The sequence below is a fragment of the Staurois parvus genome, unplaced genomic scaffold (genome assembly GCF_062004578.1).
Source record: "Staurois parvus isolate SC_StPar_1 unplaced genomic scaffold, SC_StPar_1.0 ptg001422l, whole genome shotgun sequence".
Lineage (NCBI taxonomy): Eukaryota > Metazoa > Chordata > Amphibia > Anura > Ranidae > Staurois > Staurois parvus.
The window spans coordinates 290,132-310,475 of record NW_028319218.1 but is presented as its reverse complement, the minus strand read 5'-3'; the positions used below and the strand labels follow the sequence as shown (position 1 = coordinate 310,475).

Sequence of the window (20,344 nt, the reverse complement as noted above, 5' to 3'; positions counted from 1 at the left end):
GCCCAAACTCAAAAAAACCTATGAAAAAGGTACCAGGGGCATCTCATGGGGCCCCCTACTGACCCTGGGCCCCCGGGCAATGCCCGAGTTTCCAAATGGTCAGTCCGCCCCTGCCCCGGGCAATAGGGGATCATGGGGCCCCTGTGTCCTCACCCACACTCAAAACACACCCAAAAAAAAGCCTATGAAAGGTACCAGGGGCATCTCATGGGGCCCCCTACTGACCCCGGGCCCTCAGGGAGTGCCCGAGTTTCCAAATGGTCAGTCCGCCCCTGGTGATAACAGAACTGTCACTACACACAGCTCTGCGACTGACTCTCCAGTCTATGCTGAGCGCTGACAGGTCAGAGATAAACGTCATTGCGCCTTCCAGCTCAGTCTATATACTTTGCGGCTGAATGAAGGGAATTTACTAAAACTGCCCGGTGCAAAATCTGGAACAGCTCTGCATAGAAACCCATCAGCTTCCAGGTTTTATTGCCAAAGTTTCATTGAACAAGCTGAAGCTAAAAGCTGATTGGCTCCCATGCACAGCTGCACCAGATTTTGCACTCTCCAGTTTTCGTAAATCAACCCCAGTTTATGTAGTGAACTCTCAGCATAGATCCAATATTAAGATACACAATGAACCTGACAGTTAACGAGGCAGTATGCAAAATTCCGTGATATGGAGAAGGGAGCAGCTGAAGCTCCCAGTGTGCCCCCTGCATCTCTGCACTGCCCTGGCCCCAGGAGAAGGAGTTCAGCAGCCACAGAGTACCAGGGCAGAGGCAAGCTGTTGGATTTGAGGGGGCACAACTGAAATCTGGGTAGGGGGCGTAGCCCACCCCAGCACCCACCTAGATCCTGCCATGCCAGGTACATGGGGACCCTTTGATAATCTTTAATTATATTATACTTGCCAATTGTCTTAGATTTGTCGGGACATTCATGTTTTTTTACTAAGCTGTCCCATGGGGTGTGTCCTAGAATCTGGGCTATGGGGACATCAGCAGCCTACTCTCACTGAGCTAAATCTACCATTGGAAGAACATCTCCCCCCTGTACTGTGCCCTCCTGTCCCCACTGTACTGTGCTCTCCTGCCCCCCCTGTGCTGTGCCCTCCTGACTCCCCCTGTACTGTGCCCTCCTGACTCCCCCTGTACTGTGCCCTCCTGCCCCCCCTGTACTGTGCCCTTCTGTCCCCACTGTACTGTGCCCTCCTGTCCCTGCTGTACTGTTCCCTCCTGCCCTCCCGTACTGTTCCCTTTTGCCCCCCCCGGTGCTGTGCCCTCCTGTCCCTACTGTACTGTTCCATCCTGCCCCCCCTGTGCTGTGCCCTCCTGTCCCCCCTGTACAGTGCCCTCCTGCCCCCCCTGTACTGTGCCCTTCCTGTCCCCACTGTGCTGTGCCCTCCTGACTCTACCCTGTACTGTGCCCTCCTGTCCCCACTGTGCTGTGCCCTCCTACTTCCCCCTGTACTGTGCCCTCCTGCCTCCCCCTTGTACTGTACCCTCCTGCCCCCCCTGTACTGTGCCCTCCTGCCTCCCCCCTGTACTGTGCCCTCCTGTCCCCCCTGTGCTGTGCCCTCCTGCCTCCCCCCTGTACTGTACCCTCCTGCCCCCCCGTACTGTGTCCTCCTGCCTCCCCCCTGTACTGTACCCTCCTGTCCCCCCTGTACTGTGCCCTCCTGCCTCCCCCCTGTGCTGTACCCTCCTGTCCCCATGTACTGTGTCCTCCTGCCTCCCCCCTGTACTGTGTCCTCCTGCCTCCCCCATGTACTGTACCCTCCTGTCCCCCCTGTACTGTGCCCTCCTGCCTCCCCCCTGTACTGTACCCTCCTGGCCCCCCCTGTACTGTGCCCTCCTGCCTCCCCTCTGTACTGTACCCTCCTGGCCCCCCCTGTACTGTGCCCTCCTGCCTCCCCTCTGTACTGTACCCTCCTGACTCCCCTGTACTGTGCCCTTCTGCCTCCCCCTGTACTGTGCCCTCCTGACTCCCCCCTGTACTGTGCCCTCCTGACTCCCCCCGTACTGTGCCCTCCTGACTCCTCCTGTACTGTGCCCTCCTGACTCCCCCTGTACTGTGCCCTCCTGCCTCCCCCCTGTACTGTGCCCTCCTGACTCCTCCTGTACTGTGCCTTCCTGCCTCCCCCTGTACTGTGCCCTCCTGACCCCCCTGTACTGTGCCCTCCTGACTCCCCCTGTACTGTGCCCTCCTGACTCCCCCTGTACTGTGCCCTCCTGACCTCCCCCTGTACTGTGCCCTCCTGACTCCCCCTGTACTGTGCCCTCCTGACTCCCCCCTGTACTGTGCCCTCCTGACCTCCCCCTGTACTGTGCCCTCCTGACTCCCCTCTGTACTGTGCCCTCCTGACTCCCCCTGTACTGTGCCCTCCTGACTCCCCCTGTACTGTGCCCTCTTGCCTCTCCCCTGTACTGTGCCCTCCTGACTCCCCCTATACTGTGCCCTTCTGCCTCCCCCCTGTACTGTGCCCTCTTGCCTCTCCCCTGTACTGTGCCCTCCTGCCTCCCCCTGTACTGTGCCCTCCTGACTCCCCCCTGTACTGTGCCCTCCTGCCTCCCCCCTGTACTGTGCCCTCCTGACTCCCCTGTACTGTGCCCTCCTGACTCCCCCTGTACTGTGCCCTCCTGACTCCTCCTGTACTGTGCCCTCCTGACTCCCCCTGTACTGTGCCCTCCTGACTCCCCCTGTACTGTGCCCTTTGTGTTAATTAGTCTTTGATTTATAGCAGGTTTACTTATTGTTTCAACATTAATGAAAGTACTATTAAATATACGGTATGTTTACTTCTATCAACTATTTATACTTTAATTCTTGAAAGTAGGTGTGTAAACTGGGGCAGGCTGGAAGGAGTCCTAGTGCATTACTTTGCACGGGGGGGCCCATGATGCTATTAAGACGGCCCTGTCATCCCATGATTGTGATGGTGGTGAGAAGGGAGCAGAGGGACTGATCCAGAAGTGCTAGAACTTAGCTCCACCAGGTTCCAGCTGGAAAAAAAAGTCCTGCCCATATATAATACACAATGCAGCTCGAGGTGATTGTGGTATCTCCCAAAAAAACAATAGTATGCAATAGTCATAAGACCTAAACCATTGTATGAGTATGAGGGTTTCCTGCAGGATCTGGAGCTGTTAGCACCTCCAGGACAGGGGTCTCCAAAGTATTTGTCCTCTTTTTTTATTTTTTCATTTATTTATAAAACTGATTTTTTTTTCACCCACAAGAATAATTGTAAGATATACAATGTGGTCATTGTACTGAAAAGTTTGGAGACCCCTGGCCTAGGAGAAGCAGCTGTGCCCTGCAGGATCCATGTGTTCCAGGAGATCAGTTTCAGGAGGAACACGGGGTTACAGATAACTTGTAAACCTTCCTAATGTAGTAGTACCCTGCCTTACCCTACTCTGCACCTGCTCAGTTTCTCTCCATTGTTGGCATTGTGCTGAAAATCAGAGCCACTGGAGGCCAATCTTCTGAGAGCTTAAAGATTTACTGCTGCTCAGGGGTGCTGGGCTTCAGCAAAATGGCCACGTCCAGCAAGAAGAAACAGAACAATACTGGAGGCTATTTACAGCAGGTGCTGGGGGTGCGAACCGCACGGGGTGACACCGGACCCGCACCACGAAAAGTAAGTTGTAAAGCAAGCCGACGATCCCCGCAGGATGGATCGGATCTGCGGAATGAGCATAATGGATCGGACTCTGATCCATTATGCTCCCCAATCTGCAGATCCCATCCATCCTGCTGGGATCGTCGGCTTTCTTTACAACTTACCTTTTCGTGGAGCAGGTCTAGTAACACCCTGTATAGGTTGCATGCCGACCATCCCCGCAGGATGGATCGGATCTGCGGATTGGGGAGCATAATGGATCGGACTCCGATCCATTATGCTCAATCCACAAATCTGAACCATCCTGCGGGGATCGTCGGCATGCAACCTATACAGGGTGACAATGGACCCGCTCCACGAAAAGGTAAGTTCTAAAGAAAGCCGACGATCCCCGCAGGATGGATCGGATCTGCGGATTGGGGAGCATAATGGAACGGAGTCCGATCCATTATGCTCAATCTGGAGATCCGATCCATCCTGTGGGGATCATCAGAGGGGGTGTCACCAAGTGTTACCGCACTGGGTGACACCAACCCCGGGGACGCCTCTGTTTAAAGTGAAGGTAAAAACGAGAAACAAATGTTTCCGGTACCTTGAGGAACCAACCCTAGGGACGCCCCTGATTTACGGCACATACTATTTTTGGTAGCAGAATTATTAGTAAAATGTGTGTTCCTTGTTAAATAAAATTTTTTATCAAACCAAACCAGGTGTGTGGGGGTGCTATTGTTAGCCCCATACACAACAAACTGCGATGCTCTGTGTCTTCTGACACCTTTCTGGCAGAACCAGAAATAACATTTTTCAGTAGTTTGAGCTCCAGTAGCTCTACTATTGGACTGGACTACACAGACCAGCCTTCCCTCTCCATGTGCATCATTGAGCCTTGGCCTCCCATGACCCTATTGCCAGTTTTCCCTCCTTGGACCACTTTTGGTCGGTCCTGATCACTGCAGACCGGGAACATCCCACAAGAGCTGCAGTTTTGGAGTTGCTTTGACCCAGTGGTCTAGACATTACAATTTCGCCCTTGTCAAAGTCCCTCAAATCCCTACACTTGTGTATTTTTTCTGCTATGAACACATCAACTTCAGGGACAACACATTTACTTGTCGGCTAATAGATCGCACCCACTTTCAGGTGCCTTTGTAATAAGATAATTAATGGTATTCACTTTACCTGTAAGTGGTCATAATGTTATGGTTGTTCGGGGTACAGGCTTACATTGTGCCAAGCTGGACCGATGTACCCATACAATACACATCATACCTGGGGTCCAGCTTTAATTAAGAAAAAAATTCTCAGATTGGTTGCAGCAGACATCTGGGGATATCCCATGGGTGATATTGTCACTTTATTTTCTACAATTATCCTGCTGCTGATACCGAGCCGTAAAGCCACAGAAATGATCCCGGCTTTCGTATAACACAAACCATGTGCACAGATTACACGTTGACAAAATGTTTTACAATCTCTTCTCACGGATCAGCAAACTTGTTTTTATGGATTTTTTCTTCCCCGGTGAGATTTCTGAAAATCTTCCGAAACATTAAAAACATACATGTATATTACAATTTACATTATCAGATACAATGTATAGAGATGTAGATGATATAATGTATAGAGACGCAGAAGATAAAATGTATAGGGAGATAGAAGATACAATGTATAGGGAGATAGAAGATGCAATGTATAGAGATGTAGAAGATAAAATGTATAAAGACGTAGAAGATACAATGTATAGAGATGTAGAAGATAAAATGTATAAAGACGTAGAAGATACAATGCATAGGGAGATAGAAGATACAATGTATAGAGATGTAGAAGATACAATGTATAGAGATGTAGAAGATAAAATGTATAAAGACGTAGAAGATACAATGTATAGGGATATAAAAGATACAATGTATAGAGACATAGAAGATACAATGTATAGGGAGATAGAAGATACAATGTATAGAGATGTAGAAGATACAATGTATAGGGAGATAGAAGATAAAATGTATAGAGACGTAAAAGATACAATGTATAGGGAGATAGAAGATACAATGTATAGGGAGATAGAAGATACAATGTATAGGGACGTAGAAGATAAAATGTATAGAGATGTAGAAGATAAACAGTGTAGAGACCACGACCTGATCTAGCCTATCTGGTCTGGGGGTGCAGTGAAAAAAGTCAGGGGGTATAATGCCAACACTGTGTGTGAGTCACTGACAGTCTGTCACATGGTGTCATGACCTGGGAAACACTAGTATGTATCAGGCTGACAGAGAACCTGTCCTCCTTATATCAGATGTTCCTATCAGAGTCCCTCTTTAAATCAGGAGTCCTCATCAGAGTCCTCCTTTACATTCAGTTCCCATCAGCTTGCCCCCTTACATCAGGTGTCCCTATGAGAGTACCTCCATCAGAGTTCCCCTTTACATCAGCTGTCCCCAACAGAATGCCCCCTTACATCAGAGTCCCTATCAGAGTTTCCCCTTACATCAGGGTCCCTATCAGGTTTCCCACTTACGTCAGGGGTCCCCAACAGAGTACCCCCGTACATCAGGAGTCCCCCATCAGAGTGCCCTCTTACATCAGCTGTCCCATTATAGTCCCCATCAGAGTGCCCCCTTACATCAGGTGTCCCCATCAGAGTGCCCCCTTACATTAGGTGCCCTATCTGAATCCACATCAGAGTGCCCCCTTACATCAGCTGTCCCCATCAGAGTGCCCCCTTACATCAGGTGCCCTATCTGAATCCACATCAGAGTGCCCCCTTACATCAGGTGTCCCCATCAGAGTGCCCCCTTACATTAGGTGCCCTATCTGAATCCACATCAGAGTGCCCCCTTACATCAGCTGTCCCCATCAGAGTGCCCCCTTACATCAGGTGCCCTATCTGAATCCACATCAGAGTGCCCCCTTACATCAGGTGTCCCCATCAGAGTGCTCCTCTTATATGGACTGTACCCATCTGTGTGCCTCCTTAAATCAACTGTCTGCATCAGACTGGCTCATGGATTAGTGGATGCATTTTAGGAGACCTGGGGGGGCACGGCTAAAATCTGGGGGGGCACAGCCCACCCCAGCACCCCTCTAGATCTGGCCCTGGTAGAGACATAGAAGATAAAATGTATAGAGATGTAGGAGATGCAATGGGTTTAATTTAGGGCTCGTTCACACTTGACTTTTTTTTTCAACTCTTGACAAACGCCCCTATAGCATTTGACAAGCCTTAGTCTAGCGTTTGCAAGGCGTTTTTAATGCTCCACAAATGCTCTGCAAACGCCACATGCGCGGTTTAGTGGCGGTTGCTAGGCATTTGCCAAGCGTTAAAAACACCCCACAAACGCATATAATGAAGTTTGAATGGTGTTAACGCTCCGCAAACGCCTCGCAACCACGTCGCAACCGCACTGCAAACGCCAGCCGGGCGTTTGCAGAGCGACACTATAGTCTTGAATAGGAGGCTTCAACTCCTGACTCGACCAGAGGCGTCCGTTTTGCTGTGCCGCTAACGCTCCCGTTAAATGGTAAAAATGCTTCCCCAACGCCTGTCTGCTGCTTGCTAACAAGGCTAGTGTGAACGTAGCCTTACTAAAACTGAAAAGTGCAAAAATCTGGTGCAGCTGTGCATGGTAGCCAATCAGCTTCTAACTTGAGCTTGTTCAATTAAGCTATGACAATAAAACATGGAAGATGATTGGTTTCTATGCAGAGCTGCACCAGATTTTGCACCCTGCAGTTTTAGTAAATCAAGCGCAATGTATAGGGACATAAAAGATACAATGTATAGAGACATAGAAAATAAAATGAATAGAGATATAGAAGATACAACGAATAGAGACATAGAAAATACGATGTATAGAGTTGTAGAAAATACAACATATAGAGATGTAGAAGATACAATGTATAGGGACATAGAAGATACAATGTATAGGGACATAGAAGATACAATGTATAGAGTCATAGGTGATACAATGTATAGGGACATAGAAGATACAAAGTATAGAGTCATAGGTGATACAATGTATAAGTCGTAGGTGATACAATGTATAGAGTCGCAGGTGATACAATGTATAGGGACATTAAGGATACAATGTATAAGTCGTAGGTGATACAATGTATAGGGACATTAAGGATACAATGTATAGGGACATTAAGGATACAATGTATAAGTCGCAGGTGATACAATGTATAAGTCGTAGGTGATACAATGTATAGGGACATAGAAGATACAATGTATAGAGTCGTAGGTGATACAATGTATAGGGACATTAAGGATACAATGTATAGAGACATAGAAGATAAAATGTGTAGAGGCGTAGAAGAGCTCACAGATCAGGACTGCCAGGATTACGGTGACCACCGATATCAAAGTAATTTGTTCTCGGGGTCACGGTCTTGCTGGATATTTATCTACAGCACCAAATCTTGAAGCTCGCGCGACGGCCTGTATTTTCTGCAGATCTCATACGGGTTAATTTACCATCAGCTCCCGTACAGACCATTTTTACGACATTCCTGTGGGTTGTGCACTTTCCGTCTGGAGGTTTTTTCAGGACATTATTCTGTGAGTAATGAAATATTCTGCTTAGCAGTCGGATAATGTAGAATTCCAGAGACGTATCCGTGAACAGAGAGTCATTTAACAAAGAGATGTCAAAGTCAATACTTTCTTTGGTCCATGAGCAAGACATCTCATCAATCTTTAAGCTCGATGGAAGTAATAGGAATAGATATTTATACTTTGTATCATTGTACTAACAGCCTTTGCCATCCTCTCACCCCCGCTTTATTTTACACTGTACACTGTACTATAGATCTTTACGATAACATAGTTACATAGTTTATAAATGTTGAAAAAAGACACAGTCCCATCCAGTTCAACCTATGTGTGTGTGGTCTTTATTCTCTAACAATTCCCATAGCCTTTGTGTATTCTGAATCCTGAAGAAGACATCTAAATGTTTTTTGAAATTGTCGATACTTTCACTGGGGAGGGAGTTCCACTCTTTCGCTGCTCTAGTAAAGAACCCTTTCCACTATCTATGGTTATAAACAGTAGTTAGTCTGGCTGAAAAAAGACAAAAGTCCATCCAGTTCAACCATAAAAAAAAACACATTATAATCCTACACCCACAGTTGATCCAGAGGAAGGCAAAAACCCCAGCAAAGCACGATCCAATTTGCTCCTGCAGGGGAAAAAATTCCTTCCTGATCCCCCGAGAGGCAATTGGATATTTCCTGGATGAACTTTACCTATAAATGTTATATCCAGTTATATTCTGTGTATCCAAGAAAGAATCCAGGACTTTCCTACAGCAATCCACTGAGCTGGCCACAACCAACTCTGGAGGGAGTCTATTCCACATTTTCACAGCTCTTACTGTGAAGAAACCTTTCCGTGTTTGGAGATTAAATCTCTTTTCCTTCAGACATAAAGCGTGCCTCCTCTTAAACCTCCTTTTTTTGAACCTCAAATCTTGGCTGTGTATCCTCCTCAGGGTCCTTAGAGTAAACAATTTATTACAGTTATGTCATGTTTGACATTTATATTTGTAGATTGTAATCATCTCCCCTCTGAAGTGCCTCTTCTCCAGAGTGAATAACTGTAATCTATGTCATCATCATTCCTTATAGTGGAGCTCCCCCATCCCCCATAGCTCAGCCCCACCATCCCCCATAGTGTTGGGGACCCTTTTTTTGGTTCGCACTAGAAGCAGATCGCACGGGTATTCACACCTATGCGATCCGATTCTGCACATCGCACCACGTTTTGCGGACCAATTTCGGGGTGTTGTTAGCTTAACATACCCCCCCCTGGCGGTTCACATGAATGGGGTGCAATTCTGATGCAGTGCGGAATTGGCACAGAAAACGCTGCGAAATCCAGACCGCATCAGTGTGAACCCGGGCTCAGTGGGGTTCCTTGCTGACAGCTAAATGTCAAAAGAATTGTCAGTATTGCCCGACAATTAAAAAATGTTTTTAAAAATTGAGGTGGGGTCCCCCCTCCCATCCATACCAAGCCCTTTGTGTCTGGTATTGATTTTAGGGGGAACCCCCATGCCAAAATGTAAAAAAATGTTGTGGGGTCCCCTCCAAAATCCATACCAGACCCTTATCCGAGCATGCAGCCAGGAAAAGGGGGAGACGAGGGAGTGCCCCCCCTCCTCCTGAATTGTACCAGACCACATGCCCTCAACATGGGGGGGGGTGCTTTGGGGTGGGGGGGCTCCCCCCAAAGCACCTTGTTGATGAGGACAAAGGCCTCTTCCCCATAACCCTGGCCAGTGGGGGTCTGCAGGTGAGGGGCTTATCAGAATCTGGAAGTCCCCTTTAACAAAAGGGCCCCTGGTCCCGGCCCCCCCCCCCATGTGAATGAGAATGTGGTACATGGTACCGCTGCCCATTCACAAAAAAAAGTAGTGTAAAAAAGACAGGAGACAGTCTTTGACAAGTCATTTATTAAAAAAAAAAAAAAAAAAAAATGTCCCCTGAAGTAGATCCAACATCAATCGCGACGCCCGCCGCAACCACTACCCATAAAAAGAGAAGAAATAAAAACCCCGCTCTGCTTGTGACGCTGTCTCGCGCCGTCAGACGCTGTGCAGCAATGACAGTTCTTAAATACTGTCATGATGTCACAAGGGGGCTGGGTTCACCCCGCCCCTTTGTGCCATCATCCTGTGCTGTGATTGGCCAAAGCAATGCACCTGACCTGTGGTCAGGTGCAGGGGCGGACTGACCATTTGGAAACTCGGGCACTGCCCGAGGGCCCGAGATTAGTAGGGGGCCCCATGAGATGCCCCTGGTACCTTTTTCATAGGCTTTTTTGAGTTTGGGCAAGGACACAGGGGCCCCATAATCCCCTATTGCCCGGGGGCCCCATGAGTTGTAAAGTGCTGCATATATTATTGGAGCCATATAAACGCAGCTCAGTGTTGCAGCGCTGGGGTCCTGGGTTCAAATCCCACCCAGAGTCCCATCTGACTGGAGTTTAGAAGTGCTCCTTATGCTTGCATGGGATTCTTTCACACTCCGAAGAAGGGCAGCACAGGGGCCAAATGGTTAGCACTTCCGCCTGGCAGCACTGGGGTCGTTGGTTCAAACCCCAACCACAGCATCACCTGTGCCAAGGGGCCCCATGAGTTTCCAGTCCGCCCTTGGTCAGGTGCATTGCTTTGACCAATCACAATGCATGTCAGGGCGCAGTTCATTGTGGGGCATGGCGGGTGAACAGCCCGCTGAATGCCCGTATCATTTGTGTGTTCAGCTAACACACAAACAGTCAACGTTCGAGTCAATCTTAGGTTCAACTCGAACATTCAGCCCCACACTAATTGAGAGTAGTCTGCAGACTGTGTTAGCTCCTGCTTGGCATTGCACGCTATTGCTAAGTCTGTGATCTACAAACACCCCCAGATCCTTTCCCATCACTGATTTTCCCAGGGGAGCCCCTCCTAATGTGGATAACTTCACATTTCTCAATATTGAACCTCATCTGCCATGTAGCTGCCCAACCCCCAATTTTATTCGTCTTCCTGTAATGATGCTATAATATCATCAACAAACACTGAAAGTGAGTTTATGATTCCAACCTCTATATCAATAACAAACAGATGGTACCATCTTCCCCAAGACAGAAGCCTTGGGCCCACCATTCAGAGGATGAGTCAATGATCACTACTCTCTGGACCAGTTCATGTAACCAGTTTCCTATCCATGTGCATATAATTTCATGAACTCCAACAGACATTCTTTTCTATATTAAATCTTTATGAGGCACAAGATCAAATCGAATCTAGACAAGCTACGTCCACAGGACTTCCACTGTCCAATTTCTCACTTTCCTACTCATAGAACTACATTAGGTTGGAAGTAAGTGAGAAATTACATTTACATGTATAACGCCCTCCAGGTTAGTTAGATAGTTCTTTTTAGAGGCTGAGTATCAGCCTGGCAATGAGTCAGCCTGGGGAATGAGGTAGTGAGGTTACCTCAAGACAGGCTGGGAAGCTCTAACAGGTCAGGGCCCCCCACTTCTCCAGAAACTTGAGAGCTTTCTGGAATAGGGGTGGAGGAGACCCAGATCTGCATGTTTGAGGGACTCTGGCCAATCCCCTGGCAGGAGGCAGGGCATGGTGACCGGGGCAACCCTTAAATGTGACAGAGCCTGGGGTGTGCAGTGTCAAGTGGAAGATAGATTGAGGAAGGCTGGAGTGTGGATCCTGAGAGGGGGCCCCCAGGGAAGAGAGCCCACCTACAGGCAGGTCCCCTAAAAAAGAGGATCTCCACTGCCAGGGTGGATGGCCTGTGCAGCAGGGAAGGAGCTAGCCCAACTTAAGGCCTGAAAGCGGCCACCAACCCACTGAGCCAACAGGAGAGGACAATGTAAGTACTCTTACACCCCCTGGGCTGGATAAGGGGAAAGGGGAGTCAGGTGCAAGACCCAACTAGATTCTCGTTTGGGACTGTTCTGAATTAACAGCTCTTGGGCCCCCTTGCCCAGGGAATACCCTCAGTGCAGCTGGGTGAAGAGGAATAATCATCTGGGGTCTGAGGAGGTACACTAGATAGGGCCCTTGGTGCTCTTCAAGGAAAGAGCCGGTTCCTATCCACATTTTTATACATAGTTGTGAAGGAGTTTGTCCTCAAGTTCTGCAGTTCCTTGGGCATCCCATATACCCTTAGACCCCAAGTTTTTACCCCCTTAATAAAATCACAAAACCAAGCTCCAGGATTGTTCTTTGACACCAGTGTGCAAGGTGTGGGAAGTGAGTGTTGCCGGCCTGTGCAGAGCATAGGGAGACCCAGATCAAATCTAGCGGCCCCTAAGGGGGTAGTGCTACTTATGCTTCCAGAATACAGTGCAGATGTACTTTGTTGGCTGCTTATTGCAAGCTATTGAAGTTTATACATATGTCAGCCAGGAATTGTCAAAATATAGAGGAACCCACCAAGCACCTGACTCTGGACACCGCTGATAGAGAGTGCACAGCTACTAGTGATACTGCTCATCATGAGGTACTGGATTTATCTATTTTATGGGTCCTCTGTTCTATCAACCAAGGATGCAAGTAAACAGAGGAAAGTGGCTGCTTGCATCATAGCAACCAAGGACACTAGTCAGCAGGAGATGCCTGTGTCCCAGCAACCAAGCACACAAGGCACCAAGGGTCACCTGCTTCCTAGCAACCAAGCAGACAAGATGGCCTGCATCCTGGCAACCAAGGATGCTAGACAGCAGAGGCACCACTGATTACACATTGTTGATATTAACATGTTGGCCCTGAGCAGCAGCAAAAGCAAGAAGGGTACAATTGCACTGTACACTGTATGCACGTGTAGCGCTACCCTTCAGGGGAACCGGGGGATAGGATGGGTTCTCTGTTCTTTGCCTTGACCTCTGTGATAACTTCAGCCCCTCTGACACACTAAGTTGAGTGTACAAAACATGTCATATCACAGAAAATGACTGACAGTATCACTTAGTACTCAGTGGTAGTAATATATCAAAGAAGACAGGCACTGAACCAGTTAGTAAAGGCAAACTCGATATATTGTCACCTGATATGGTTGGTAATGAAGTAAGCATAGAAATGGATTGACAACGGTAACAACACAGTTCAGCATACAGCAGAACGTGAAAGTAAACTGTAAAGAGGGAAATGTCTCCTTCTCCATGTTTCTGTAGTCCAGCACCTGGCTACACATGTAAACCTCAGCATATATGTTACATACCAATGTTTCTCAACCAGGGTGCCACGAGCAAGGGACCCAGTCTGACTATGAGTTGCCATGATGCAGGTCGGCCAGCCGCCAGCATTGTAATAGCCATTGGTGCTGTAGGGCACGGTTTCTCAACCAGGGTTCTTCCAAAAGTTGCTAGGGGTTCCTTGAGCAATGAGCAATTCCTGCCTATCAGATAAGTTCCCACTGACACCATTGATATTTGTAGCTATTAGTAAGGGTGTCCCAATGATCACAAATGTTGGGAGCGTTCTTTCCACTAACCATCACACTAATGTAACGTGAGTTGTAGATATAGTAACTTTTAGCGGGGGTTTCCTGAGACTGGAAAATTATTTCTTCCATGTTGAAAAGATTGAGAAAGGCTGCTCTAGGGCATCATTCAGTGCTATGTTGATGGTGACCTACTTGGCATGGCAAAGCATGACTCTGATCCAGGACAGATGGCATGAAGGGCAGACCTCGGCTTTCAGGAGAAGACAGAAGTCTGCCTCCTCCAGACCTCCTCCACCTCCTATCCTCTGCCATGCTCTGGAGCCAAAAGGTAGGCTCTGATGTGTATGATGTGGGGGTCTGTGTGACTGCTGGGGGAAGGGGGGATTTCTGTGATGGGATCTGTGATGTGATTGAAGAGCACAGTAGAGGACAGGAGATGGAGGTCTAGAGGAGGTGGATTTCCATCATCTCCTGAAAGCTGGGGGAAGGCTCTGCATGCTGCCTGTCCTGCATCAGAGTCATACAGTAGACTGCCATGGTGCAGGCCACCATAGCAATGAATGATGTCATGCTTCCTGCTCCTAGAGCGGCAATGGTTGCTAGGGTGCTGGCGGCCAGCAACTCATGAAGCTGATCGCTGGTGGCACCCCAGAGAACCCATACCGCAAACACAGCAAATTCTGTACTCCTGCCCTGGGGATGGACTCAGAGGCTAAGGTGACAATTCAAATATCCTGGAATATGCCCTCCTTGGTGCCCTCAACGGACCGGGGTAGTCCAAAGTCACTGGATGCAAAAGAAAAACAAAAAGAGGGCGCACCGGCCTAGTGCATTATTGTAAAAAATATATTTATTAAAAGGATAAAAAGTAGGTATCATACTCACAATGGACATATAAAACACAGGAACATCACAATAAACAGCGGCGTCCAATCCATATAGCATCTAAGTCCGCAACAATGGAACCCTGGATGACCAACTTCTAACGCGTTTCGAGGACTCTTGAACCCAGACCGCACCCTGGTTAGGGAAACACTGCATTAGATATACAGAAGCTGTTATGTAAGTTCTTGCTGGTTCTTGCTGAACAGCAATAGCAGAAAACAAATGTTACAAAAATTGTTACAATGTCATAATAAATGTTTCTCTGTGTTTTAAGTCAAGCAGAAGTTTAATAAAGCAGCAACTAACAGTAACACGTTGTGGATTCCTGGCTCTGCTTGGGGGAGTTCAGTCCCAAAACGATTACTGGATCATCTTAAAGAGCAATGCCAGACAAAAAGTGGAACCATCAGTCAGATACTAATTCTATCCAACAAACACAACAACTGCGCTCATGCCAGCGACTTCATCCAATTCCAGTCATTTCAGTGTTCAGCCAGAATCCACAGAGCAACTCACAGGGTCATTGGGAGAATACTTTCTGACACCTGTGCATCTCCCTTCCTTTCTGCTTCCTATAGTACCAATCAGAGGCGTCCCTAGGGTTGGTGTCACCCGGTGCGGCAACACTTAGTGACACCCCCTCCGACGTTCCCCGCAGGATGGATCGGATCTGTGGATTGAGCATAATGGATCGGAGACCGATCCATTATGCTCCCCAATCCGTAGATCCGATCCATCCTGCGGGGAACGTCGGCTTTCTTTACAACTTACCTTTTGGTGGAGCGGGTCCGGTGTCACCCCCTTATAGGTTGCATGCTGATGATCCCCGCAGGATGGTTCGGATCTGCAGATTGAGCATAATGGATCAGACTCCGATCCATTATGCTCCCCAATCCGTAGATCCGATCCATCCTGCGGGGAACGTCGGCTTTCTTTACAACTTACCTTTTGGTGGAGCGGGTCCGGTGTCACCCCTTATAGGTTGCATGCTGATGATCCCCGCAGGATGGTTCGGATCTGCGGATTGAGCATAATGGATCAGACTCCGATCCATTATGCTCCCCAATCCGCAGATCTGATCCATCCTGCGGGGATTGTCGGCTTTCTTTACAACTTACCTTTTCTTGGAGCGGGTCCGGGACAACTGCGCATGACCGGGTTTCAGGCACGATCAATCGATGATAGCAGTAGTTCTTTCATCGATTGATTGTGCCTGAAACCGGGACATGCGCAGTTGCTTCAGGGGGACATATCTACATGGGAGACACATCTTGCCGATACACCGGTGTCACCCCGCTGGATCGTCCGCATGCAACCTATACGGGGTGACACCGGACCCATTCCAAGAAAAGGTAAGTTGTAAAGAAAGCCGATGATCCCTGCAGGATGGATCCGATCCATCCTGTGGGGATCGTCAGCTTGCTTTACAAGTTACCGTTTTGTGGAGCGGGTCTGGTGTCACCCGGTGCGGACCGCACCCCCCTCCCCCCCCCCCGCACCTGCCTTGGGACGCCACTGGTACCAATCACATTCAGATGTGTAAGGGCTCATATACACTGCAGCTGATAAACTCACGTTTAGGAGCTGTTCAACGTTTTTTTCAGCAGCCCCTGAACTCTCCCTAATGTTCTCCTATGTGTCCGTGTACACATCGCCCTTTACAGGCAGCTAAGTTTACAGTTGTTTTTTTGAACGCAGAAAACTTGCGTTTAGCAGATTTTATCAGCGTTTAAAACGCAAAACGCTTGTAAATTCGGCTAGCCGCGTTTATAGGCGTTTGAAATATTTTTTAAACTCTTCCATTTCCAGATGCTGTGGAGAGCCTTATTCCAAATGAAAAATGCATGCAAAGCGTTTTCACGGTGCTCAGATGGACCCGGTACACCGTACTTTGAGGTTTTGCATGAAAAAAAATATGTTAGACCCTGCTGCAATCATTTCTGCACAGAAATGAGCCAGAACACATCCAAACACCACAAAAAAAAAAAAAAAAAAGACAGCTAATCTCAACGCATACTGCTCTCTCTGCTTCTGCTCTCTCTATTTCTCTCAAAATGTCTGAAATAGTTAATTTTTTTTACTGTTTTTCAGTGCATTCTGGGCATTTTGGAAGGTTTCCTGAGGTTATCTTAACTACTTCCTGTCCATGTATATAAACGTCCGGACGGTGGCAGTGCAGGGGCAGTTTGCCGTTCATAAACGGTGGCTCACCATTTTGGACTCTGCGTGCTCCCTTGGACAGCACTGTGATCCCGTGCCCGCTGTATCTGGAGGACACAGCGGAACACCGATCACTGTACCTCTGTGGGAGATCCCAATCATGTGATCACTGATTGGCCAATCAGTGATCACATGAATAGGTGTAAGCAAGATGTCACTTCTGACATCATTGCTTACTACGTGTGAAATCTGTGAATGATTACAGAGGTCACATGGTACGGGGCCATTCACAACGGCCTTGTACCATGTGATAAGCTGTGACCAATCACAGCTCTCACAGTATTTCTCAATGGCTGCAAGAATGCAGCTAGAGAGAAGGAGAAATGATTGCTTTTACAGCCTTTATGGGTGTAAAAGCAATCAATGTAAAAAAAATCTTCATCACCCCCCACAAGTAGTACAGTGTCACTTTTTTTTTTTACCAGAAAATAACTGAATACATTTTGGCCAAGATTTATGAAGAAAGATTATTTATTTGCAAAATTTTATAAGAAAAACACTTTTTTTCAAAATTTTTGGACTTTTTCATTTATATAACAAAAAAATAAAAATCCCAGCGGTGAATAAATACCACCAAAATAAAGTTTTATCTGTCTAAAAAAATGCTAAAAAATTCACATGGGTACAGTGTTGCATGACCGCGCAATTGTCATTCAAAGTGTGATAGCACTGAAAACTGAAAATTGGCCTGCACTGGAAGGGGGTGAAACGCTCATAAACGTGGTATGCAAACGCGGCTAAACAGACGTTTTTTAATCTACGTTTTCCAGCAGTCAGTTTCCATCGTTCAGTAGTGTCCCGTGTACATGGGGCCTAAAGCAGGTTTCGATCTGATTGCTGGGAGCCTGGCACAGAACATACAATTGTGTTTATCGGGTAAGTTTGCCCATATGGAAGAGAAATATATTTTCAATATATTTAGAAAGAAAAATTATACATGCGACATATATTTACAATATATTGGCCTATGGTGCGAATATATTTTAACATATATTCCGAAAATGTAAATTAAAATATATTTTCCATAGGCATATATTTAAAAATATATTCTTCAAAATGTATTTTCCAGATATTTTTCAACATCCCAAAAAAATGCATTTAAACATAGATTTTTTAAATATACTTGTAAATGAAAGGGATAGTGCTCAGAGGTGCGTAGGGGACGCAGCTGCACATTGCTTGAGAAAGTAAAAGTTCAGTTGATAGGCTGTGGTGGCATAGACCTCTCTGAAGAGATGAGTTTTCAGGGATTGCTTAGAGTTGGACAGAGTAAGAGGTAGCTGGACAGATTGGGGTAGGGAGTTCCAGAGGGTGGGAGAGGCTCTGGAGAGACCTAGGAGGTAAACAAGGTGGGAGGAGACCAAGGAGTTAGAGAGCAGGAGGTCTTTGGAGGAGCGGAGAAGATGGTTTGGGTGATATATTAAGACCAGGTTGGTCATATTGCTTGGGGCAGAGTTGTGGATGGTTTTGAATGTTGTATTTTGAATTTTATATACTGTGCACTGCCACCTAGGGGCACCTGGGTGCAGCACAGACTGGCACTCTCTGTGTGGCCTTGGACCACTTGTATGAATTCTCCATTTCTCTGCAGAGTCCCCCTCTCCTCATACACAGGGAATGTTGAGAGAATGATGGTATCTTTACTCTGTACATTTGTCACAGCCTGTCCACACACATGACCATTTAGTAATATATATTGGGCCCGCCCTCCAAATCATGTGATTCAGGCGCTCCAATCCCCTCCATGGACACAGGTGTATACAATCAAGCCCCTAGGCATGCAGACTGCTTCTACAAACATTGGTGAAAGAATGGGTCGCTCTCAGGAGCTCAGTGACTCCAAGCGTGGTCCCGTGATAGGTGGCCACCTGGGCAATAAATCCATCCGTGACATTTCCTGGCTACTAAATATTCCACGCTCAACTGTTAGTGGGATTATAACAAAGTGGAAGCAACTGGGAACAACAGCAACTCAGCCACCAAGTGGTAGGCCACGTCACATGACAGGGCGGGGTCAGCGCATGCTGAAGCACACAGTGCGCAGAAGTTGCCAACTGTCTGCAGAGTCAATAGCTAAAGACCTCCAAACTTGGTGTGGCCTTCAGATGAGCCCAACAACAGTGCGTAGAGAGCTCCATGGAATGGGTTTCCATGGCCGAGCAGCTGCATCCAAGCCTTCCATCACCAAGTGCAATGCAAAGCGTCGGATGCCGTGGTGTAAAGCACGCCGCCACTGGACTCTAGAGCAGTGGAGACGTGTTCTCTGGAGTGACCAATCACGCTTCTCTGTCTGGCCATCCGATGTGTCTGGGTTTGGCGGTTGTCAGGAGAATGGTACTTGCCTGACTGCATTGTGCCAAGTGTAATTTTGGTGGAGGGGGAATTATGGTGTTGGGGTGTTTTCAGGGGTTGGGCTTGGCCCCCTAGTTCCAGTAAAGGGAACCCTTAAGGTGACATTTTGGACAATTTCATGCTCCCAACTTTGTGGGAAGAGTTGGGGGATGGCCCCTTCCTGTTCCAACATGACCGCGCACCAACGCACAAAGCAAGGTCCATAAAGACATGGAGGAGCCAGTTTGGGGTGGAGGAACTTGACTGTCCTGCACAGAGTCCTGACCTCAACCCCATAGAACACCTTTGGGATGAATTAGAGCGGAGACTGCAAGCCAAGCCCCCTCCCCCGACATCAGTGCCTGACCTGACAAATGTGCTTCTGGAAGAATGGTCCAACCTTCCCATAGACACCCTCCTAAACCTTGTGGACGGCCTTCCCAGAAGAGTTGAAGCTGTTATAGCTGCAAAGGGCGGGGCCAACTCAATATTGAACCCTACGGACTAAGACTGGGAGGCCATTAATTGTCATGTGTGTGGGAAGGGCGGGGCCAACTCAATATTGAACTCTACGTACTAAGACTGGGGGGCCATTAACACTCATGTGCATGGAAAGGCCGGCCAACCAATACTTTTGGCAATATAGTGTATATTTGTCCAATCTGAAACAATGTAACAATGCAATAAAATCCATATCTGAAATTCAGCTTTAATATCACATATATACTTATCAATTCATCCCACCTTCAATGTATTTCCATTCTAGGTCCCACTGACACCTTCAATATTGATGACAAGAAGCCGCAGATAATAGCCGGCTCCAGGGACGCCTTCTTTGGATATAGAGTACAGCAGCATCAGGTCGCCGGCAAAAAATGGTAAGTCTCATAATTTCAGAGAATTACTGGAATGTCATCCATAAACTGTCCATACTGCAATATTGCCCATATGGAAGAAAAATATATTTGAAATATATTTTAAAAATATCCTTCCCAAATATATTGCCATATATTTGAATTGCTACAATTTTGTCCATATTCAATATATTTATATATATATATATATATATATATATATATTTATATATACTGCATGTGGAAATGCGTTTATATTACAAAATATATGAAAAACATGCTCCAATTTTGTCCATATTCAATATATTAAAAAAAATAAATAAATATATATATATATATATATATATATATATATATATATATATATTACATGCGGAAATGCGTTTTTATTACAAAATATATTTAAAATATTTTTAAAAATACATTTCAAATATACTGTATGCCTTTAAAAATACAAATCTATATTTTTGGAATGCAT

General features: G+C 47.0%; 1 protein-coding gene across 1 annotated transcript in view; it reads left to right on the top strand.

Annotated features, from left to right (window-relative positions):
- ITGA11 (integrin subunit alpha 11) overlaps positions 1-20,344 on the top strand; it is a 255,723-nt gene that overhangs the window by 22,497 nt on the left and 212,882 nt on the right. Inside the window, exon 2 of the mRNA XM_089662070.1 lies at positions 19,779-19,890. Within this exon, the coding sequence (XP_089518196.1) occupies positions 19,779-19,890 (112 nt within the window). The remainder of the gene's footprint in view (positions 1-19,778; positions 19,891-20,344) is intronic.